The sequence below is a fragment of the Phocoena sinus genome, chromosome 17 (assembly GCF_008692025.1).
Source record: "Phocoena sinus isolate mPhoSin1 chromosome 17, mPhoSin1.pri, whole genome shotgun sequence".
Classification (NCBI taxonomy): domain Eukaryota; kingdom Metazoa; phylum Chordata; class Mammalia; order Artiodactyla; family Phocoenidae; genus Phocoena; species Phocoena sinus.
In genome coordinates this window covers 70622166-70646676 of record NC_045779.1, presented here as the reverse complement: position 1 = coordinate 70646676, position 24511 = coordinate 70622166, and the positions used below count along the sequence as shown (strand labels likewise).

Genomic DNA, 24511 nt, shown 5'->3' with positions numbered 1-24511 from the left:
ACCCCTAGTGAATTAACAAGATCTACACCCCCCAACTCCCAACTGAGGCCTCACCTTCTTCTACTCTCCTCGGAGCTCAGTAAGCTGAAGCTGCTTTTCACCTTTGCGCTTGCTGTTCTGCTGCCTGGAAGGCTCTCCTGGACATTTACGTAGTTTTTCCAGCTTACCATCAAACCTCACCTCCAAATGTCACCTCCACAATGAGCTCTTCCAGGAGCAACCAACTTAAAGAAGTTCCCCGCTTGTAGCACAGGACGCTATTTTCTTTCCTCGTAGAATTACCAATATAGGAAACTATGCTGTTATGATTGTTTTTCCGTTATTGTCTTCCACCTTTCAGGAATGCAAGCTTTCTGTGCGCAGGGACCTCGTCTGCCCTGGTCCTAGAACATCGCCTCTCTTACTCACGTGGGTTTAGTCACTGATTGAATGAATGAACAGAAACTCAGGCAAGAGAGGGAATGACCTGCTTAGAGCACAAGTTAATTCCCCTTGTCCTATTTCTTCGGTCTCTGCTCACTCTAGTTGATGGAGGTGCCATTGAAGGGGCCGGGATGTGAGGGCGGAACTGTCCACCACGAACCATGAACCAAAGGGACTAGGGAGCCACAAGCATTGCTAGCACCGAGCGGTTGGGTTCGCGGTGCGCTCGGCCTTGGCCAACCCAGCAACTTCGATTTTACTTCCGAAGCCCAGAAGCTGGGTTGGGAGGTGACGAGAAAACGTAAAGATGCAGGGCCCAGGCGAACGCGGGAAAAGAGACGACGCCCCCAGCCGCTTCTCCTCTTCGCGCCGCGCGCCGCGCCGGGGGTGAGCCCCAACGCCCACGGGTGCGCGTGCAGCCCGGCTCGGCGGCCGCAGCAGCGCTCACTGGCCCTCCGCGGGCCACGGGGAGGGCGGGGCGCCGCCCGGGCCTTCGGCCGCGAAGGGGCGGGACGATGCGGCCCCACCCTGGCGCGGGCGGGAGGGAGGCGGCGTGTGCTCCGGCCTCTGCGCGGTCGCCCGCTCGCTGCTGCGGCTGGAGCGAGGCTGAGGCTGGAGCGAGCGGGCGGGCGGGCGAGCGAGCTGGCGGGCGAGCGGGGCGGGGCGGGGCGGGGCGGGGCGGGACGGGACGGGGGAGTGGAGCGGGAAGGAGCGCGGAGGAGGGAGGAGGCGGCGGCGGCGGCGCGTGTGGCGGGCGGGAGGGCGGCTGGCACCCGGCTTGTAAATAAACTGCGATGCTGTCTCGGGCTCGCCGGCCCGGGTGCCGCCGCCGCCGCCGCCGCCCCGGAGCGCCGGTGCCGGGCTCCTGCCGCCGCGCGCCCTAGCGCCTCCGCGCCAGCCTCGCGTGCCCTCGCCCGCCTCTCGCAGCCCGCGGCCCGCGCCCCCCGGTGTCCCGCGGCTGACCCGCGCGGGATGTGACCCCTCCCCCCTGCCCCCCGGGGCCCCGCCTTAGCCTGCTTTTGGAGGGGGGGTGGGGAGGGGCGCGCGGATCATGGCATTGGAGTTCCCGGGCTCGCCGCCGCCGCCGCCGCCTCTTCCACGCACCCCGAGCGCCCCTTCTTCCCGGAGCAGCTGCGGAGAAGGCGAAGCGGCCGGCGGGGGCGAGGCCGATGGGGCTCAAGGCGCGCAGGGCGGCGGGGGCGGCTGGCGGCGGCGGCGACGGGGGCGACGGCGGCGGCGGCGGGGCCCCTAACCCGGCCGGAGGGGACGCGGCGGCGGCGGCGGCGGGCGACGAGGAGCGGAAAGTGGGGCTGGCGCCGGGCGACGTGGAGCAAGTCACCTTGGCGCTCGGGGCCGGAGCTGACAAAGACGGGACCCTGCTGCTGGAGGGCGGCGGCCGCGACGAGGGGCTGCGGAGGACCCCGCAGGGCATCGGGCTCCTGGCCAAGACCCCCCTGAGCCGCCCTGTCAAGAGGAACAACGCCAAGTACCGACGCATCCAAACTTTGATCTACGACTCCCTCGAGAGACCGCGGGGCTGGGCGCTGCTCTACCACGCTCTCGTGTGAGTACCGGGCCGCTCGGGGCGCCCCTCGGAGGCGGCGTGTGGCTGGGGGTTCGGGGGGGGTCGGTGGGCTGGAGCTGGGGACAGCTCTGAGGCTTCAAAGTCCAGGGGCGCCCGTCCGCCGAATCGGAGACCAGCCTGCCCTGTGCTGTGTAGGTGTGTGTGTGGGTCTGTGAACCACTCTCTGGGGGTTGGACACCAGGGCTTGAAAGATCCAAGCGTGGCTCCTCAGCTGATTTGGAGACCGCTTTGGCCTGTGTGTGTGCGCGCGGGTGCGCAGTTATGGCACCGTCTCCGGATGTTGGTATCCAAGCTTAAAAGAATTCTGTGGTTTTTCTAATTAACGAGGAGGTCGAACGGGATAAAGCGGATCTTCCCATGCGCTCTGAGGCTCTGCTCGGGGTGGGTCCCTTCTATTTGGGGTCGCTGCTGACTTTAAATGATACATCCTGGAGTTGGGGATGGGAGTGGTACATTGCCCACAGTGGGGTGTGCGTGTGCGTGTGTGTGTGTGTGTGTGTGTGTGTGTGTGTTTGAGCGCGGGTGTCGATGGCGTTGCTTGTGCTACCTTCTTAAGGCTCCATTCTCGTATGGAAAGGAACGTGGTTTGCTCCAGTTGGGGACTTGGACTGGCCAAAATGCATGTTTTGGGATTCTTTTTAGGGAAGTTAATGAGAGAGAGAGGGATGGGGGGGAAATTGATTGTGATTCTCAGGCTCTAAGTCTAGACTGACGGGTGAGGGCTTAACAGTGCCAGTAGGTGGGGGCCAGGGATAATTCTGGCTGAAACATCTCCATAATTTGGTCTTAATATCCCCTGAACTGCTTGCTTTTCTCTTGCTTTGACTGGGCAAGGGCAGCGGGAGTGTGAAGGGGCCTGGGCTGAAGGTTTGCCCCCTGGAGAGGGTCCCCTTCTAGTCAGAATGTAAATGCGTGGTGGGAAGGAAGATGGAACTTCTACTCCTGACACTCTGGCTAGAAAATCCTGCTGTATTGGGGGAGAGGGCGAAGATGGTAGTGGTGGCTCCTCTCCAGGAGGGGAAATCACAGCTGGCAGCACGCACCTCAGGGCTGGCAGGGCACTTCCAGGTACCCCTTTCTTCCTGTCTGTGGCTTAGTCATCCTGATGGCTGCTTCTTAGGAGGCTGTACCCGTTACCAGGGTTTTGGCGGGGAATCGGCCAAGACCTTGACCCTTCTTGTGCCTTTAGCAATGGATATTCCTCTCTGTCCTTCTCCAATTGACCCATGACTTACGTGGTGGGAAGGAGTTCGGGGAGCCTTAGAGTTAAACACTACCTGCCAATCTTCCTTGGTTGGAAAGGCTTTTCCAGCTTTGGCCGCCAGGTGGAGGCGTCTGCACAGGACCTCAGGCTTGGCAACAGGTTTCATCAGAGAGGTTACCGAAGCCTGGAAAGGGCGCCTTCCGGAAACTGAGGAGCTAAGGACATGCAGCCAGGAACATGGGTTTTGGGCGGTGGGGTGGAGGGGGGCTGTCCAGCCTTTGGCATTCATGTCTGCGTGTATTTGCAGGCGTTAGTGAATGGACAGAAGGGTTAGCAATTGTTGCTCTTCCATTTGCTTTCTTCAGGTGGTAAAAAGGGATTGAAAGATATTCGTCTCTGTCTCTAGTGCTGTATTTAGTTCAATTGAACTGAAGATAATACTGGAATATGTGATAATAAAAAAGGCACACGAATTATTTGAGTGTACACAAGCATACACAGCCTCACATGTCCTTTTGCACGTAAATGGTGTTCAGTACGTGTTGGCTGACTTCCGAACCTGGGGTCCTACTGGAGTTTGTGGGCTCCCTCTTTCTTCTCCTCCCACCTTTCCCAGCCAGCGCTCCAGCCCTGTCTTGACCAGTCTGGGGAAGGGATAGGTAAGGCCTCAATGTTATCCTTCTCTAGAATTATTCCATCACCTGGAATCAGGTTTGGGAATGCCAAAATCTGTATGTAGCCTCAGTTTCCCAGAGAGGACCCAGGAAAATTTCAAACTATGGGAGGAGAAAGGCACTTTCACACATGCAAATCATTTATTTCATTTCATTCTCACCGTGATGCTATGATGTGGGAATTGTTCCCTACATTTGATAGGTGAAGATATGAAAACTAAAACAGATAGCACCACTTGTCCAGGATCCCATAGCTGGAGCTCACATATGAATGCAGTGGGTCATCACTTGTTTGTGAGCCCGGATTCCAGTTCTGACCCTCTGCCAACAACTGCGGGACTCTGGGTATTTTACCAGGCGTCCCTGGATGCCCCTCACCCATTGGTAAGAGGACTCTTAGTCCCGCCTCTGCCTCCCCTTCATAGCTCACAGCTGGCAAATGGCTGGGAATGGAGTTTGGAATCAAAGCAGGGGCTGCTCAGAACCCAGGGAACCACAGTGTTAGGGAAACGGGACATGGCCTGGGGTGGCGGTGGTATTGGGATTCTGATTAATGGGGCGCTAGACAGGAAAACCCATTGGGCTGGGTTTGAGCTCCTGATACTGAAGCATACCTGGTTGGTGGAGGCACTGTACATCCTTCCTCCAGCTGGGAGGAAGTCTGGTCAAGTGAACAAAACCATACCTTTCATTGATGATTCAGGATTTTGCAAGCACTGAAATTCGTGCTTCAAAGCAGCCATTATCCTATTCTGGGCTGTGGTTAATGACAGAAGGCAGGCCAGGAATTTGGGCTGACCGTGGGCTCCCAGGCTAGTGCACGCTTTTTTTTAAAAAAAAAAATGAACCGGACCCATGAGATGTGATTTTTTTCCTTCTCTCCCAAAGGCAGGATACAGCAAATGTGAGAATCAAAGACCGCACCCGTCCGCCCCCAGCCCACCGCCCCTGCTCCCTTTGCCTTAAATGCCCATCCCTTGCTTTCTCCTGGCTACTCACTTTCACCTGGGCCGAGTTCTCATGTCACCTCCTCTGGGAGGTTTTTCCCCGACCCTCCAGCTGAGCTAGAATTGCCCCTCCTCAGCAGCATCCGCAAGCATAGGATTTTGCACTGGGCTGACCTGTTTGCTCACCTCCCCCGGCAGAACTGAGAACTACTTTGAGGAAGGGCTGTGTTGTGTCTTAGCCACCTCAGTCCCCAGCATCCTTCTGGGCTCACGGCAGTCACCCAGTAAGCGTTTGCTGAATGGATGAGTGAACGCATACTCTCAGGTTCACCCAGACTTTGTTCTGCGTGGTTTTCCTGTTCTCAGAACAGTAATAAGTAGTCAGCATTACGGAACGTTAATGATGAGAATAGCTCTCAGAAGTCTCACGGTGGACAGTAGGGGAGAGGTGGGAGACCACGCTGTGACCCCAGTAAGGCTGATCACTTCTCTGTATCTTTAGCTGCATGGCTGAAAAGGATTCTGATGCTGTAGAAAAGGGGCTGGACTTGAAGTTCACATCTGGACTCTGCCTTTAGTCTCTTTGACTTTGCATGAGCCGAGCTGGGGAAGATCTATAAGTTGAGGGTGATATTTTAGGCTTAAAAGAAAGTAGTGTATATGAATGAAATTAGCCCAGTATTAGGCACGAAGTGTTTACTAGTTGATTCTGAAATAGGGTCTCCTTAAAAGTCATACACACCTGCCACTGTGGCTGTCCTGAGGCTGTCTGGGGACTCCGCCTTCCTAGCCTGTTAGTGGGAAGATGCTGGCTTCATCTTGGCATTATTGCTGGACTGGCAACCATACAAGCATCCCACTACCCTGACCACCTCTCCGTGGCCAGTTGGCTATGATCAGTTGATCACCTGTTGACCCGCCAACGGGAAATGATCACGAGATGCACACTGATTGCATTCTCAGGTGGACTGGCCCCTGGGACATCGGGCAGGCAAGGCTGAGAGGTGGGGCGCAAGGACCCAGCAGCTGCTCTGGAAGGTGAAGGGCCTGGCTGGTGGACCTAGCATATTGACTAAAGGAGCTACAGCCCTCAAGGTGGAGGAGAGACACTGGCCTCTCACTGAGACCCCTTAGGAAAGTAGAGTCTTAGCAAGTCTTTGAAGTAAGAGAAATTTGATTTCCCAAACTTGCTTTGCCTCTTACGGCCAGTATGTTCCTGGGCAAGTTGCTGGATCTCTGAGTTTCAGTTTCTTAGTCTAAAAAATGTTCTCAATATAGACTCTTGTGGAGCTAAGAGCACCTTACATAGAAGAAGTGCTCAATAATAGATAGAACTTTGTGTTGTCGATGTTAGTCAATAGAAATGCCTTCGCTGCGCCTGGCACTCTTCTAGACATTGGCATTATAGCAGTAAACAAAACCAAGCAAAACAAAACAGTCTGATCTCTGCCCCAATAGAACATGTATTCTAAAAATGTCTTTTTTTTATTGGGGTATAGTTGCTTTACAATGTTGTGTTAGTTTCTGTGGTACGACGAAGTGAATCAGCTATATGTATACCTATATCCCCTCCCTCTAATAATATCTTAATAATATTCAATATCATCTAATAATAACATTAGTGTTAGCAGAAATCTCGGAGTTTGGCCATCTGGTCAACTTCCCGGCCTAGGCGTAAGGAATCCCTTGAACTGCATCTCAGCCAGTGCTACAACTTGTAATTCATTACGGAGGGGATGGACTGCTGGACTCAGTTCTCTCAGCTATTCTGTTCTCTGACTCTGTTCATCCCATTCTCTTCCTTTTCTGCCCCCATGTATCGTATTCTTTCTCATTTCCCACTAGATGTTTGTCTTCTTAACCATCTCTGTTCATCCTCACTTTTTTTCTTACCCCACTGATTTCCTCTTTGCATTCTCTTCCTCAGTTTTGCGGGTTTCCTTCTCATTATTGCGAACCAAGGATTTTGAAAAGCTCTCATTCGTTTTTAAATAATTTTTATTTTACTGTGGCAAGAACACTTAACAGGAAACCTACCCTCCACAGATCCTTAAGTGTGTTACTGTTGACTGTAGGCACAGAGTTGTACAGCTGATCTCTCCTCTTGCTTAACTGAAACTTTATGCCTGTTGGTTAGTAACTCCCTCTTTCTCCTCCCTCCAGCCCTGGGGAACCACCATTTTACTCTCTGACTCTGTGAATTTGACTGTCTCAGATGCCTCATATAAGTAGACTCCTGCAACGTTTGTCTTTCTGTGATTGGCTTATTTCACTTAGCACAGTGTCCTCAAGGTTCATCGGTGTTGCCACGTACTGCAGAATTTCCTTCTTAAGACTGAGCAGTATTCTGTTTTCTTTCTCCATTCATCTGTTGATGGACATTTAGGTTGTTTTCCACCTCTTGGCTCCTGTAAATAGTACTTCGGTGAACATGGAGGTGCTAATAGCTCTTTGATCCCCTGATAATAATATTTTGAGGAAATACTCAGAAGTGGGATTGCTGGATCACACGGTAGTTTTATTTTTAAATTTTTGAGGACCTTCCATACTGTTTTCCAGCTGTACCATTTTGCATTTTCACCAAAAATGTGTAAGGCTTGCAGTTTCTCTGTATCCTCACCAACACTTAGGGTGTCGTTTTCTTTGTTTGTTTGAAATAATAGCCATTCTGACAGGTGTGAGGTGATCTGTATTGTGTCATGCTTTCTCAGTGGTAAGAGCATGGTCTTTGGAGTCAGACCTGGGTTTAAGCCAACTTTGCTATTTCCTTGCTTTGTGACCTGGAGCAATTTGCTCAACTTCCCTGGAGTTCAGTTTATTTATGATATGGAGATAATAATACCTACACCCCCAGGATTGTTGTGAAGTTTAATCAAGGTGATGATATTAGACACCTGAACACTGCATTGTGTTGATTTGCAACCTCAGGAGTTCCCCAGGTGAAATCTGAAATTGGTCGGGTACATGGAGGGCAAGGAGAGACCGAAGAAAGAGGCAGGCCACTCTGGATGAGTAGCCTGGTTTAAGAAGCAGAGAACTTACATACGAGGCTTGTCTTGGGCAGCAAGACAGGTAGATCTCCACCCCCAACTGCCAGCATCTTAAAAGTTTATATAGAGGCCTTCATGGGGTTCAGTAACACTATCCAGGTGGTCTCAACAACATATGCTCACCCAAGGCTGCACCCTTGAAAACAGCTCCCACTGTGGGAACAGTGGGCAGAGTACATGCCCAGCACCGGAGGGATAAGGAGCCAGCTCACAGGTCTACCAGCGGTCACGACCTCTCCATGACCTCCACCACGACCTCTGCATGACCTCCTCCATGACCTCTCCATGACCTCCACCACGACCTCTCCATGACCTCCACCAGCACATTGTAGACTTAGTAAATATGGTTTCATTTTTGCTTCCCCTCTCAACCGTATTTAATCTGCCTTCTTCTTGTACCCCCCTCATAAAATCCATGCCCCCTCCCCTTTCTAATAATCTCATTTGATTTTTCTTCTCATTTTATGAACTTCCTGACTTCTTCCTGGCCTTCTTTCTTATGACATTTTCAAGCTGTTCAAGCAGAATGAAGAGGTCAGGTGACGGTTGAACATCAGATCTCTGCGCAGCAGTGAGGCTATACGCTGGGAATGACAGTGACCACAGGTGCCCCGTATTCACTTTCTAGGAAATGGGCTAACATCACACGGCCCTTCATGCTAGAATGGAGGGTACCCAGTGTCTCTCTTTTATAAATGAATGACAGATGCTGAGATTTGCCCAGGCTCTTGACACTACTTTGGTGGTGGAGCTCGGATCACGCAGGAGTCCTCCACCCACAAGGTGGTGCTCTCTTCACCATGTCATGGTTCTCCTCTATAGAAGACAACGTACCAGAAGAGTAACAGAGAGGGACGGAAACTCTCCCTTCCACGGTGAGGCGCTTTAGAGCTGCATTTCTGGAAAGTTCCCAGGGGAAACCAGTGCTGCTGGTCTGCAGACCACACTTGGAGTAAGGCTTCTCAGACTTTGATACACATGTGAATCACCTAGGCAAGAAGGCACCTTAAGAGAAATCTGGCAGGCTCCACCTGAACCAAAGCCATCCAGCTTCTCTATAATGAGGCGAACTGACCCTACCTTCCTCCTGAATAGTTCAGTGGAAATTTACAACATACCTGCAGTCGTGCCTAAAATGACCTGAATCTAATCATGAAGAAATAACAAAGTCAAAGTCGAATGGTGGGACATCCTGCAAGATGTCTGGCGTGGTCTCTTTCAAAGGGTGCATGTCATGAAAACGGACAAAGATGAGGATAACTGTTTCAGTTAAAGGAGGCTAAAGGCACGTGACAACCAAGTGCAATACTTGAGAATCGACAAGTGGGACTGCATCAAACTTCTGCACCACAAAAGAAGTGATCAGTCAAATGAAAAGGCAACTATGGTAGGGGAGAAAATATTTGCAACCATGTATTTGATGAGGGGTTAATATCCAAAATATATAAAGAATTCATGCAACTCAGTAACAAGGAAGCAAATAATCTGATTAAAAAATGGGCAAAGGATCTGAATAGATACTTTTCCAAGAAGATATACAAATGGCCGACAGGCACATGAAAAGGTGCTCAGCACCACTAATCAGCAGGGAAATGCAAAATAAAACCACAACGAGATACCACCTCACACCTGTCAGAATGGCCATCATCAAAAAGACAAGAAATAACGAGTGTTGGCAAGGATGTGGAGAAAAGGGATCCCTTATGCACTGTTGGTGGGAATGTAAACTGGTGCAGCCACTGTGGGAAAACAGTATGGAGGTCCCTCACAAAATTAAAAATAGAACTGCCATATGGTCCAGCAATCCCAGCTCTGGATATATATCCAAAGGAGATGAAATCAGTATCTTACAGAGCTATTTGCAGTCCCATGTTCATTGCTGTATTATTTACAATAGACTAGATTTGGAAACAGCCTGAGTGTCCATTGTTGGATGAACGGATGAAGAAAATGTGGTATATATATATGTAAAAAATGGAATCTTTTCCAGCCATAGAAAAGAAGCAAATCATGCTATTTGCAACAACATGGATGAACCTTGAGGGCATTATGCTAAGAGAAATAAGTCAGAGAGACACAGTACTATATTATGTCACTTATACAGGAATCTAAAAAAATTGAACTCAGGACCAGAGATCAGATTGGTGGTTGCCAGGGGCTGGGGGGTGCAGGAAATGGATGAAGTTGGTCAGGGGGTACAAACTTCCAGTTATAAGATGAATAGGTTCTGGGGATCTAATGTACAGCTTGGTGACTATAGTTAAAAATAACTCTGTTGTATAATTGAAAGCTGCTAAGAGAGCAGATCCTAAAAATTCTCACCAAAAAAATCAACTATGTGAGGTGTTGGATGTGTTTATGAACCTTATAATATATATGCATATTTAATCACCACATCATGTACCTTAAGCTTGTGCAATGTTATATGTCAATTACATGTCAGTACATCTGGAAAAAACACAAACAAACCAATGCAATTCATGATTCTTGATTGGATCCTGAGTTAAAAAAATAATAACAATCAAAGATATTCTTATAGGGACAATTAAGAAAATTTGAACAGGGATTCCATATGAGATGACAATATATATCCAAATTTAACTTCTTGAGTATGATAATTACATTTCGGCTATGTAGATGAAGGTTCTTTTTTTTTTTTTTAAGAGATGCGTGCTGTAATATTTAGTGGTGAAGTGTCATGATATCTGCAACTTACCTTCAAGTGGTTCAGCACACATACAGACTCTGTAAGTGTGTGTGTATGTGTGCACAATACATACACGGGGAAGAGGGAGAAGGAAGAAACCATGGCAAAAATATTAACACTTGGAAAATCTAGGCAAGGCTTATATATGTGTGGATTATATTACCCTTCTAATTAAAAACATTTTAAAATAAAAAGTTAAAAATACTTTAAAAAAAAAAAAAAGAAGACCAAACACACACAAACAGCACAGAGCACGTACAGATGAAGGCCTTACCCCAGAAACAGATACCATTGCTCTGTGGGGTCCAGGCATCATTGTTAAGTGATTCTAATATGAAGCCAGGCCTGAAAACCATTGGCTGAGCTGAACGGGCTTTCTTAGATTCACGGATTCTGTATAGACCGTGCCTCAAATTTCCTCTCCACCTTGAGTTTTTTCTTTTGTTTTAATTAAAAAATTTTTTTAATTAAAAAAAATTTATTGAGTATAGTTGATTTACAATGTTGTGTTAGTTTCAGGTGTACAACAAAGTGATTTGGTTATACGTATATATGTATATATATATTCCTTTTCAGTTTCTTCTCCCTTATAGGTTATTACAAAATATTGAGTATAGTTCCCTGTGCTTTGTCCAGGTGATGGGAAAGGTGCAGTTTAGCATGCTAAGGTCATTCATTTCAAGGCCACACGTACTGACTCAAATGCCAAGCTTCGTGCCAGGATGTTGAGGGAGATGAGCCATACCTAACTCTTTCCCTATGGAGGTGGAGACTGGAAACGAATAAATGTAAACAGCCTAGCAAATGCAGTCATAGCATGCAAATGAGGAACACAGGCATGCAGAATGGGGAAGGCACTGTTGTCTCCTTTGTTAAGGGAGACTTCTGCAAAGGAGGTGTAAGCAGTGGGGCGAAGATGGAGGAATTTACTGACGGTCCCGTTGACGACTCATCTCCCCCTCCTACTAGGAGGACTAATAATTCAGAACACTGCACTATTTGGAGGTTCCCCTTTCATCTGTATTCATTTAAAAAGATTCCATCAATGTTTAAAAGGTTCCTAAATCAAGTGTGCCCCTATGGTCTTTTCCAGAGAATCAAGGTCCTGCTCTCTTTCTCTTTTTGGCTTGGGTTTCGAAGTTTTGACATTAATGAAAACAAGATTTGGTGCATCTTTGGACCACAGAGCAGTGTGAAGGGAAGCATGGGAAAGGTCTTCAAAGTTGGATTGACTAAAAGTCATTTTAGACCCTGTGGTACGTGGTTCTGGTGTGGGATGACTGGAGATGGCTGTGAGTTTGTCAGAAATGCATTGGGTAAGTTGTTTGAAGATGTGTGATTCAAACACTTCCCTTGTCTCACAGTCTGCAAATACTTACGTGTAGGATTGATGAAGAATCCCATGAGGCAGCATGTGAGGAAGCACTTTGGAAAGCACACAGGGAGCGGCATTCTGAGGTAACATTGTCCGAAAGCTGTATGAGGAGCAGACAGGTCCCACAGTTGGGTTTTGGGTTTGGGCATTTGCCCAGGGACAGATTTGCCACGTTTCTGTCTGTGTTGCATCACCTGAACATCACTGGGTATTTTAATCGGGAACCCATTAACGGTATGCCTTAGTACCTGTGCTACAGGGATGTTGGCTTCCCTAGGTTGATCGCCTTTCAGGAGAATGAAGAGAAAGAGGTTTGGAGATGACAAGACAACAGTCAAAGATGACAAGACTGCAGTCAATACCGAGGTTTCAGGTCACCTCTAGTTTGGCAGGCTTCATAGGATGCAAACCACATCCCATCCAATTGTACCCTTGTTGGATGGGACTTTTCATTCTGCCACAGAAGGGATAGAGCATTTTGTTTGAAATGTTTTCTTAAGAGAACAGATTGGGTTATAACTCGGGAATAAGATTGCTTCTTGCATGTAGTTTATGAAGAACAGGAGTAAGTACTGATGCAGTTGGCTCATGGGGCATCCTGTACGTGGGCTCTGCTTGGCTTCCTCCCGAGGTGAGCTTCTGTCCTGCTGAAGATTTCAGGGTTTCCTCAGGATCGCCTTTTCCTCTTCTTCACCCTCCCCTCCTTCAAGAGACGTAAACTCCTTTGGACCCTGTAAGAGTATAACAGCTGAGTTGGGGCATATAAAACCAAGCTATCAATAATAACCAACATTTTTACAACATTTTGTAGTTTATTCTGTTCCCTCTTGGGCAGTGCTACCAGGACATTTGCTTTAGAAGTATTATCCAAATGGCTGTTACAGCAGGGCCCTTCTTACAAATTCGCCACATCTGTCTTTTCTAGCTAAGCCAGTGTTGTATCTGAGGAGCCTGTCCATGGAGTTTCTTTGCCATTAGATTTTCTGTAAACCTGCCACAGCAGTTCAAGTCCATCTCTACCTTTATGGATGTCTTTTGTAGGGGATGGGGTGAAATATCATCCAACATGACTTGAAAATATTGAGCCGAGGGAACATGTTCTTCCGGTCCAGGCCATCTGCACTAATGGAAAATCACTCAGTCCTATCACACTATGGATCTCCCTACTCCTGCCCGTTCCTAAAACCCCAGCCCCGGCTTTATCTCCCCCCACGTATATCGGTTTCGGATGTTTCTCCACCTAGTGAGGCCAGTCCGGAAAAATGAAACCTCAGGCACCAGCAAGTCTAATCAAGCTAAACAGCGGTTTAGGGGATTTACGAACCGGGATAGAGGCACTTGGCAGATTACAAAGATCAGAGACCGTTAGAACTGTAGAGAAGAGGTAACGGAGGCCCAGGGCAGTGAGAAAGTTGCCTGAGGTCACTTTGATGGCAAAGGGAGGACTTGAACTCAGGTCTTCTTCTTCCAAGGCCGGCTTCCATTCAGCCACATCAGCTTTCCCTCGCGGGCTTCCAGTGGCTGTGTACCAGTGGAGCAGTCTTACCAACAGCATGACTGTTCTGGGTTGCCTTGTCTCGGGGTCTGGATCAAATAAGCAGCAGAAAGAGCAAAGCCAAGTGCAGGCTGTCCAGGCGTCCATCCACAGGCCCCAGTCGGCCTCTGGCCAAGGAGGGTTTCTCTTCCTGTTGAAATTCCTTGTCCCTTGACCCTCTTTTCTCCACCCTACCCCCCAAATCCAGCCCTCTACCAAGAGTCATATAAAATGCTCTCTGATCTCCCTTGAGTCCAGCATTAAGTTGGGGCATTCAAAACCAGCATATCCGTGATAACTAACGTTTTTATACATTTGGGCTATTACTCTGTCACCTGTGGGGCAGCACCAGCAGCTGGCCCATTCATGGAAACCTGATCTGTTTTCATTAATAACAGTCACTGATATTTATAGAGTTATTTCCCTGTGCCACGTTGGGCTAAACGCTCTTCATGTTTTTTCTAAGGTGTGGCTGAGAGCCCAGCCCCTAGGAGACCCAAGCTCTCACCCTGAGTCCTGGGCTAGTTTGCTCTGTTGTCTCCAATAGGTCATCGTACTCGTAAGAGCCCCAGTGTTTCATCTGATGAATGGCCCTAATGTTCCCTGCCCTACATTGAAAGGATTTAATGAATGAATTCATGATGTACTCAGGGGAAGCTACCACTGCATCTTACTTTGTGTCCCTCCAGAAGCTCCCTGAGGCAAGGTGCTCAGTGCAAGTGGTTTATTTAATGCACAGTCATGCAGTCTGGTTTGCAATATCTCCCCGCTGAGGAGTCTTTTTAGACACTTTTTTCCCTGATTGCTCCCACCCATGACGTTTTAATACCACAGATATACTGTGTATCCTGCATGTACTGTATTTATGTCTGGGCTCCATATATAAAGAGAGTAAGATTCTTTTCCCAACCCCACCCTCCAACAACCAACTTTGCCCCCTCGAAGGCAATACCCAGCGCTACTGAGAATGCATGATTTAGGAGGTGATTCTGAGAAAAATTGGAAAAATAAGTAAAATTGGAGCAAGTGGGGAAATAAGACACGAAAGAGAATGCAGACTGTAAGGATGCATTTATCATCAAGCAGGTCACCATGGGGGTTAATTAACACTGGCCCCCCCAGGGGCCCCTGTAATGCAACGTACAACAGTGCAGAATTATCCTCAGACTCCATCCATCATTGGCTCAGGGCTGATCCCAGGGGTATTACCTCTCAGAGAAATCCCTTAGACAGAAATGGGGGTGTTTGCCAAAGGTATTTGTTTGCAGAAGGCCACCTTTGGCAGGTGCTGGGAGAAAGTGCTGAGGAGGGGTGAGAGGGGCATTGACAGCAACTGCTGTACATTGTCTCATTCTGAAGTGAAGAAACTATTGGAACTTGTGGTTCACAAATGTTTCTGTGTTTTTTTTTTTTTTCCAGTGGTTCTTAAGTAAAGGAAGTCTTGTGGCCTCAGGGTCATGGTAATTCTGTAGTGTTTTTTCCCCCTCATTAAACTTTCGTTTAGGAAAGTCATTCAGGAAAAAAACCTGTGAATTTAAAGTATTTGTAAATATGTTGATTCAGTGCCTCGTATCTCACGATGGCTGCGCTCTTTGAACTCTTAATGTGTGCAGGACTGTAGAGGTCTCAAAAGCACCATGAAACCAGGCCATTGCCTGCATTTCCTTTGGGGGATGGAGCCGTATCCTTGTTGAAATTCTGGTGTGTTCACGTATTAGTAATTCTTACCAAATAAAACAGGAGAGTTATTTTAAATAAGCATGGAGAACTTTAGTCCTGCTGACGCTATAATTCCGAGTGCCTTTTGTGATGCTTTCAAAGAACGAAGAATCTAATTTATAATGTGAGAAGCATTAGCATTTTCAAAACAAGATTAAAATAGGTATATTCCGGTTGCCCTTACAGACACATCTTTCATTGAGAAAATGGCAGGATCTGGTTGTGAAGTGTGGTGCTGACGTCCACCGTTTGCCTCAGTTCTGGTTTCCTGGGAAAGTAATTAGCATCCACCTTCAGGATTCCAGAATGTTAGCAGGAATGTTGAGTTGCTTCTTGAATTCCTCTGGGAATTAGGTACCATAATTTCAACACCTTATTTGGTTGGGAAGAAATCTCATAGGAGAATCTTCATCCTTTACGTTTAAACATCTTTGTCTGCAAATATGTCTGCTCATCACACTCAAGGTATTCTGATGCATCATTCAGCTGACATTGATTTCAGGTCTAAAAGGTGCCATGCCTTGGACTAGGAACAGGGGGTATAGGGATGAATGTATTAGTTTTTGCCCTTTCTGTCCGCGGTCAAGTAGGTAAATAAATAATTGCATAGTGGGTGTGATACTTTCATATGTGCATATACTCAGTCTACATGAGACTCAAGTAAAACTGTCAACATCGTTTAAATGAGTCAGGGCAAATTTCCATCAACAAGAAATAGATTTCCTCATGCATATAACGTTAAAGACTGTTTCTTTCTTCACTTTGTAATGTACAACCCTGACTATGTGTCACACATTTAGAAATCAGAGGTCTGATTTATTCTCACACTAAAGGAAAAGTGTTGAAATTGATGCAAGAGAGAGTGGGATCATAGAACCTAGCATTGGGTGAACCTTGAGGTGAGCTGTTTAAAGAGGCTGAAGATGGTTTCCTAGCTGTACTTTCTGTACGTGCAAATATTCATTCTTTGCAGCCCAGGGTCTCACGCAATACCTGGCCCACCAGATACTCAGTCTTGGGTAAATGCACACAGTGCCAGTCCTGAGAGGTGTGCAGGTGAAGTAATGGAAGCAGAAGTGGATACAGATAAGACCTGGCTTTGAATCCTGGCTGTGCTGTGTTTTAGCCGAGTAACCTTGAGTGAACCACTTAACCAGCCTAAACCTGTTTCCTCACCTGTAACATGGGACTTGCTTATTCGCGTGGTTGTTATAAAGATTCAGTGAAATGTCAGTAATATGGTCCAAAGCCTGGTTGTAGCTCGTGGTCAGTATCTGATACATTGCTGTTCCCTCTCCATTCTTTCAAAAATCTGCTAAGATAAAAATGATGTCAGTCAATGGAAGTAATGTTGAAATTAATATCGTAATTTCTGCCTTAAAGTTAGGCTCTGGACGTGATGAAGTTCTGTTACAATGTGTGAGTTCTATTATCATGGTAAAAGGAGGGAATTTACATGGAAAGGGAAGAAGAAGTGCATAAAGAAAAGAGCTGCGTGACTCAAGTTTGCTGAGGAAGCAGAGATGCTGAGGAAAACACTTGCCCAGCTACACAGCACGTGATCAGTACTCCACCAAACTGTCAAGTTCATCTAAAACAAGGAAAGATTGAGAAACTGTCCCAGCCAAGAGGGGCTTCCAGAAATGTGACAGCTGAATGAGATAAGGTGTCCTGGATGGGATCCTGGAACAGAAAAATGAAAGTAGGTTAAAAACTAAGGAAGTCTAAATACAGTATGGGGACTTCCCTGGTGGTCCAGTGGGTAAGACTGTGTGCTCCCAATGCAGGGGCCCGGGGTTCGATCCCTGGTCAGGGAACTAGGTCCCCCACGCATGCTGCAGCTAAAGATCCCACATACCACAACTAAAGATCCCACAGGCTGCAACTAAGAAGCCCACATGCTGCAACTAAGACCTGGCAGAGCCAAAATAAATAAAAAATAAATAAGTAAATAAATAAATAATTTAAAAAAATATAGTATGGACTTTAGTTAATAATAATGTATCAGTATCAGTTCATTAACTATAACAGATGTATCATACTAGTCTAAGATGTTGTAATAGGTGAAACTGAGTGCAGGTTATATGGGAACTCACTGTACTACCCGCTCAATTTTTCTGTAAATGGAAAACTCTTCTATAAAGTAAGGTCTGTTTTAGAAAAAAAATTAATTGCTGGACTCTGTGAACAGAGGCACTGCATTTACAGAGGTCCTCCAACCTGTTACATAGACATGGAAACACCCTCAGGCAGATGAGATCACGTCCCCCGTGTCTCACAATTAAGAGCTGAGATTTGGACCCAGGTCGTCTAGTTTCAAGTTTAGTCTAGCTGTTTTCTATTACTCTTTCATCTGCTCTTGTTGTATTAAGGGATGTCCATGAAATTATGATTTCCCCAACGGACGGTGTTCAGATCACATCAGTTGTTCAGTGCCATCATCTGGGTGGGCCAGTGGAGCCAAGTCTCTTCTGACCACTTCCTGAGGCACAATTCGAGGGGACAGTACATTTTCCCTTATGTATCATTGACCAGCACTGGGTCAGCTGCTCCTTCTACCTTGGACCAATGAAGTGAAGGCCAAGGGAAGTACCGTGATTGACTTAGACCCATCCTGAACCACTTCCTGGGGTCTGGCACATTGCCAACCAGACAGAATGAGACTCCGTTAGGAGGAGAAAGATGGGGGAGTGTCTTCTGGGTAGACACACAACTCGTCTGCTGTGTTGTGCTCACCAGGAGCCCGTATCAGAGGCTGGGACTGACGGCTGGCATTATCATCATCGTCTTCTTTCCCCGTCATGTCTGCCTCCAGGTCCTGCTTCACTGGCTGCTGGCCTGGTCTTCTGCAGAGAGGGCTTCTGAGTTCACTGCCTTTCCCACCCTGAGTGGTTGAGGGTGTGCAAGGAGGTTCCGGAGGCCCTGGACACCCTGATGAGGCTTGCCCATTGCCATATCCCAGGCAGCCTCCTGAGCCAGGAAAAAGGAATGGAAGTTATTTATTTTGTCCGATCGAAGCTACTGTGGTTACTGCAGTTGGCTGTTGAAGTGGGGTGGGAGGCTGGAAACCTTAGGAGACTTCTCACTCTGTGGCCCTGCTCCTGACTCACCGTGTACCTGGAAGGAGGTTGTATCAGGTCAGAGGGGGCCTAAGGAAATGAGCGGGTCCTGGACCAGGAGATGGGATGGGGGGCTCTTGTGCTGGGCTCTTTGACATCTTTTACGGAGGGAATGGCATAAGGTAAGCATGGATGGATTGATGTGGTTCCCACCTTCAAAGACCTTATGGTCCAGACGAGAGGCAGACATGCACATGACCACACAGGAAGCCAGGGTGCCCTCGTAGCTGCAGCGTGGGCTCTGAGGTACGGGAGGAAATCCTCTTTGCCACCTGTGTGACCTCCAGCAAATTGCTTCACCTTCCTGAGCTTCAAATTCTTCATCAGTAAAAATGGGATAATAGGACCTGCCCTGCCGGACCGCTGTCACCATAGGATGGCATAATGGCTGTAAGATAGTTGGCTCCATCCTACTGATGGTAATGGGAACAAAGGACTCTCATACAAAGGCAGGTGGGCACCCAGGCTGGAAGTCAAAATACAGACAGACTGCTGTGGGTTGGTTCCGAGATAGGACTCTGGCAGGCTTCCTGGAGGAGGCCGCCTTTGAGCCAGGCATAAAAGGATGTGGTGGTTTCAGGGTCAGGGTTAGGACTGAAGACAGAAGGAACAACTTAGGCAAAGCCTTGGAAATGAAAAATGCTGCTGCTGCTGAGTAAGGTGTGACTATTTCCTGGTGGCTGTACCTGGGGGCTCTTTTGTGGGGGGTTAGATAGCTGGGTGGTGAGAGGATGAAGTAGGAAATGTAATAGGAGGGGTCAGATTTTTTTAAACTGTGAAATTGCTGTGCAACCTGGGATAAGAAACTTCCATGTCTCTGTGCCTTTTCTTCTTCCCTGAAAAATCAGGTAGTTGGATACATTTTAGGGTTTCCTGATGGAGAAGCTGTTAGTGTTACGGATGACATTGTTTCTCTTTGGACAGGAAAGTTGCAATTTTGCAGAATTTTCAGCATTTTCTGGACCCTGCCTACAAGTGCTATTAGAGCTCCCAGAGTTGGAATAACCCAGCCACTCCCAGGCTTTTCCAAATGTTCCAGTGAAGGTGGTAGCACCCTCGGTTGAGCACCACTAGCCCCCAAAGGCCATGACTCTGGCTGATACTTTGGTCTCAAATTCCCAGTTTTTACACTGTCAGTGATGAGTCAAAGCAAAAACACAGATGTAGGAGGCTGGAGGATTCATTACACTTGTGGGGTTAATACAGTGTTTTTATGACTTCAAGAAAGCCTAAATTACTTTTTAGGCTGAAACAGTTTGGCTCAGGTAAAATACCACGTACATCATTTCAGAAGTTGGGGAAAATGAAAGTTACATAAACCACATATATGTGCGCACACACACAAACACACACACACACACACACACACACACACACACACACACTCCTCAGTCCCCATGCCCCAGAGTTTGGAACATTAATTAGTGTCACTGCATGGAACAAATGAAGCTGGGGACCTGTTACTTCCATATGGAAAAAATGGGAAGCATTTTCCGATGCTGACGTCGGAAGCAGCAGAGCAGTGCATTCTTTACTGGGATATCACCAGGACGCAGACCCTCTCCAGGCACCGAGCTTGCTGTTCCAGGAGCCTGGGCACTTTGGCTGGATGCGGAGGTCGTGTGTGGATGAAAGCGTGGCTTGTGTTTCAGGTGGGGAAGGTGTGTTGGAGCAGGGAGTCTTAGCCGGGCCGCGGGGGTCTGAACTCCCACTGTATGACCTCAGGCAGATTACACTTGACTTCTCTGGATCTCAGTTTTCTCATCTATAAAATGGGGATATGAATAGTACCTACCTCAGAGCATGGTTGCAGGGATTACCTGAGTCAATAAAGGTAAAACACGAAAAGCAATGGGCACAAAACGACAGTGGTATGTGTCTGCTCTTATGATGACGATCTGTCAGGGCCTCTTGGATTCTTGCTGTAAACACATAGGTGCTCAAAAATGCCAACTGACGGACTTCCCTGGTGGTCCAGTGGGTAAGACTCCGTGCTCCCAGTGCAGGGTTCCCGGGTTCGATCTGTGGTCTGGGAACTAGATCCTGCATGCATGCCGCAACTAAGAAGTCTGCGTGCTGCAGCGAAGATCCAGTGTGCCTCAACTAAGACTTGGTGCAGCCTAAATAAGTAAATGATAAATAAATATAAAAAAATGCCAACCGAACAAATGAATCCAAGTAAGGCAACAGGGAGTCATAGTGGGCCACCTAAGTGGGAAAAGTACAGCCCTTTTCTGCCATATTATTTTTTTAATTGTAGTAAAATATAAAACATAAAATTTACCATTTTAGCCATGAGAGTACAGTTCAGTGGTTTAATGTGCAACCATCACCACCATCCATCCACAGAGGTTTTTATCTTACAGAACTGAAACTCTGCACCCATTTGTCTGACTCCATTAGGACTGCTGTACCAGAAATACCATAAACTGGATGGTTTAAATAACAGACATTTATTTCTCACAGTAGTGGAGGCTGGGAAGACCAAGATCAAGGCATTGGCAGACTTGATGTCTGGTGATGGCCTTCTTCCTGTTTCATGAAAGAAGGCTTCTTGCTGTGTCCTCACGTGGTGGAAGGGACAAGGGAGCTCTATGGGGTGTCTTTCATAAGGGCACTAATCCCATTAATGAGGGCTGCACCCTTATGACCTAATCACCTCCCAAAGGCCCTACCTCACACTGGGGGTTAGGATTTCAACATAGGAATTTGGGGAGGGGACACAGTCAGTCTGTAGCACCGTGAAACACCGACCCTCCCATTCCTCCCTCCCCCCAGCCCCTGGCAGTTACCATTTTACTTTTTGTCTCTATGAATTTGACTACTCTAGTACCTCATATAAGTGGAATAATAGGCTATTTGTCCTTTTGTAACTGGCTTATCTCACTTAGTATAATGTACTCAAGGGTCATCCATGTTGTAACATATGTCAAAATTTCCTTCCTTTTCAAAGGCCGAATAATATTCCATTATATGTATGTCCCACATTCTGTTTATTCATCCATCCATCAGTGGACACTTGGGTTGCTTCGACCTTCTGGTTCTTGTGAATGGTGCTGCTGTGAACATGGGTGCACAAAGCCACATTAATGCTTTTCACCATGACCCAGCTTCTCTGAGTATCTCTGACACCTCAAGCCAGTTTCATCCATTGCTCCTTGGCAAGGCGTGGGGAGGAAGGACTGTGTGAGTCCTGGGCACTAAGATGACCAACTGCTAGCTGAATAACTTTGGGCAGGTCCTGTATCCCTCTGGGCCTCCATTTCTTCATCTGCAAAATGAGGGTGCTCATGTTTCCTTCCTTACGGTGTTGAGAGAATAAAATGTGTTAACTTCTGTAAAGCACTTGGGACAGCACTGACACATAGTAAGCATTGTTAAATGGAAGTTCCTGTTATTTACATATTATTCTGGCCCTGTCTCATGATTTTATTTTCACTGTGACCCGATGTGGACGTTAGGAGGTGGAGGCTCAGAGAAGTCAGGTGACTTGTCCAGGGACACACAGCTGGTAGGCCATGGAGCTGGATGGGAACCTGCATGGGCCCGAGTACAAGCTGTGTTTCCCTTCCCAGTTTTTCCCTGGGCTTTTCTCCTTGAGCTGCAAAGGATCTGGCGCCCCCGCTCATCCTGCATTAAGCTGTGCCTTGGCAGGGTTTGCCCAGAGTGTCCCAACCAGATCAGGGCTCCGTTATAGGCAAGAGCCAGGCATGATACGTTTTCTTTTCAGTGGCAGTGCCAGGCATGATGCTGGCCATGAGGTCCGTGTTTAACAAACACTGTTGACTAATCCCCTTGGCCTTGCAGCATCCAAGCTGAGTTCCAAACAAAACCCAGCTCTGAACACGGGCATGGGAAGCGGCTGTTGGAAAGCTGAGCGCAGCTGACTTCCGTGGGGACTCCACAAGTACGCCGGGAACTTGGCCTGCGGTGAAGGTTCTGTGCTTTAGTTGGGCCAGGTCAGCTCAAATGCCATTTCCTTACAACCGTCCCGACCCCTGAGCAGAATTCAGCCAGAGTCTGTGATGTGTGTATCCTGGTCCAGGTTTGATTTAAGTCAGTAGTTTTGTGTGCTTGGAGATGGCAATAAACAAGTCAATAAGAATTGAGCTGTTGTGGTCCAGCCTTGTGGAAGGGTTGAGTTCCATCCCTCTCGGAAGGAAGCTCCGTCCTTTATACCCCCTTGCAATGCTGCTTTTCTTCTTTCGTCCCTTTGCCTGTTCTAGTTGCCCAGAGAGGGGCAGAGACAAGAGGACGTGCTTAGGAGTGGAGGGAAGGTTGGGGATGTGAGATGGTTCTGGGTGGAGAAAGACCAAGCCAGTTCCTTCTTCCTCGTCAGCTTCCAGCCTGCCGCCTACTCTGCACCTGCCTTGTGGTTCTTTGCCTCGGGGAGATGGTGTGAAGTCAGCCACTCTGGAGCCCAGTGGTGCTCAGATTTCCTATTCGTAAACCATTCCTTGCATCTTCTGTTATGAAGTCCGTGGCGGGCACTGCTGAGCGTGAAATGGATTGAATAATGAAGATGTTTTTCTGAGGGGCAGGGGAGTACTGTCATAATTCATTGGGAAGAGCATTGGGGTGGGGGTCTGGACACTTGGCAGTGGCCCCGGTGTGAACATGGGCAAGTCTTGGGCCCGTGTTGGACCTTATTTTTCCTTTTAGTAAAACTGTAAGGCCTTCGCTGGCTCTGACCTTCCATGATTCTGGCCCTGCCCCTCGCTTCAGCCAGTGGGAATTGGTGTCGATCATTTGCCTCTTATGTGTAGCCCCCGTCTCTCCCACCATTCTCTGATTTCCCTTTGGGGACTTTATCCCACCCTGTTCTTAACCATGTTGTTTGGTTAAGAGTAACTCCATGCCTGACTCCAGAGGCGGGCCCTGTTTGGAATCATCCAGTCAGCCCGTCTCCTCTGGCCCCCGTGGTGGATACAGGAAAGTACATGCCATCCGATCAGGGCCGGTGGGAGGAGAGGGTGGATCTGAGGACTTGGGAGAGAATCCCAGAAGAGGTGTCATCTCCTGCGGGTGGTGTGGTGTGAGGGTGTGAGATCTGGAGCAGCTGCAGTCATTTTTCTAACACGAGTAGGGGTCTGGAGAAGTGGGAGAGGGGAAGGAAGTGGCCGTTTCTCAGGGCCTGAAATCAAAGGCTAAACCATGTGAGTGGAGTGGGAATACCTGCTTGCAGGCTGAGAGATAGGTGTTTGGAAAGGCAGGTGTGGTGGAGGTAGGGAATTGGACATGGCTGTGTAGGCCACAGTAAACATTTAAGTCTGTCCCCAAGGCCACTGGGTTTCCCAGCATGATCAGGTTTGTGTTTGTAAGAATGACTTTGCTGCTGGGCGGAGAAGGGTTGGGGTTTAGGGATACATGTGGTCCTTAGCTGTTCCAAGATGGCGGCTACAATTCAGATTGAGGTCATTTATTAAGCCTTGGCCTTGGAGGTGCACATGGCATTCTGACCCACTGAATCTCTGAAGCATCTCTGCTATACTGAATTGCATTGTCCCCACTCTGTAGTTAAAAAAGAACACTCTCAGAGAACTCCAGTATCCTGCTCAGTGTCACACACAGCCAGATGCCAACTCCCAAGCCTGTACTCTCCCCACAGTACCAGTGACAGCACACTTCACTGTTTGACCAGCAGGGCCCTTCTTTGTCTCACCTGCTCTCTGAAGGCTTCAGCATCCTTCAGGGCCAAGGTTTACATTTGTGTTCAAGATGATTTCCTTCCTGCTCATAATAAATGTCAAATTGAATGATGGAAGGGATTCAGCAAGGAATAGAATTTGAGGGGGGGGGAAGAGCTGTGTAAAAACATTTGCAAATGGATTAAAAATTTGAGTCCACCGGCTCATGCCAACATACTTGGAAGTTTGGGAGATATTTTTAGACCGTGAAATCCAAATGGCACAGATCGTGGGTTGGAAAGATGGCAATGCAAAGTAGAGTTTGCTAGCTGTGACCAGAGATTGCTTTGCTGAGTTTCTCCTTAGCTATAACATAGCAGCATCCCAGATGTAGAATCCCCTGAGTCCACAGTCTTTTTTTTTTTTTGGATCGTTCTCCTTCCACATCAGGAGCCCTGGGGCTCAGCCACCTGTTCTTAGAGGCCCCTGGAGAGACCTACATGTTGTTGTCTTTGGGATCATCTTCACATTTTTGGAGGCCATGAAG

The 24511-nt window shown here is 47.9% G+C and overlaps 1 protein-coding gene across 1 annotated transcript in view; it reads left to right on the top strand.

The window, feature by feature from the left end:
* The first annotated feature begins 1577 nt into the window (after window positions 1-1577).
* The window catches only part of KCNQ3 (potassium voltage-gated channel subfamily Q member 3), a 292035-nt gene continuing 269101 nt past the window's right edge, over window positions 1578-24511 (top strand). The window contains 1 exon segment of the mRNA XM_032609424.1: window positions 1578-1987. Coding sequence (XP_032465315.1) covers window positions 1593-1987 — 395 coding nt within the window. The 5' untranslated portion in view covers window positions 1578-1592.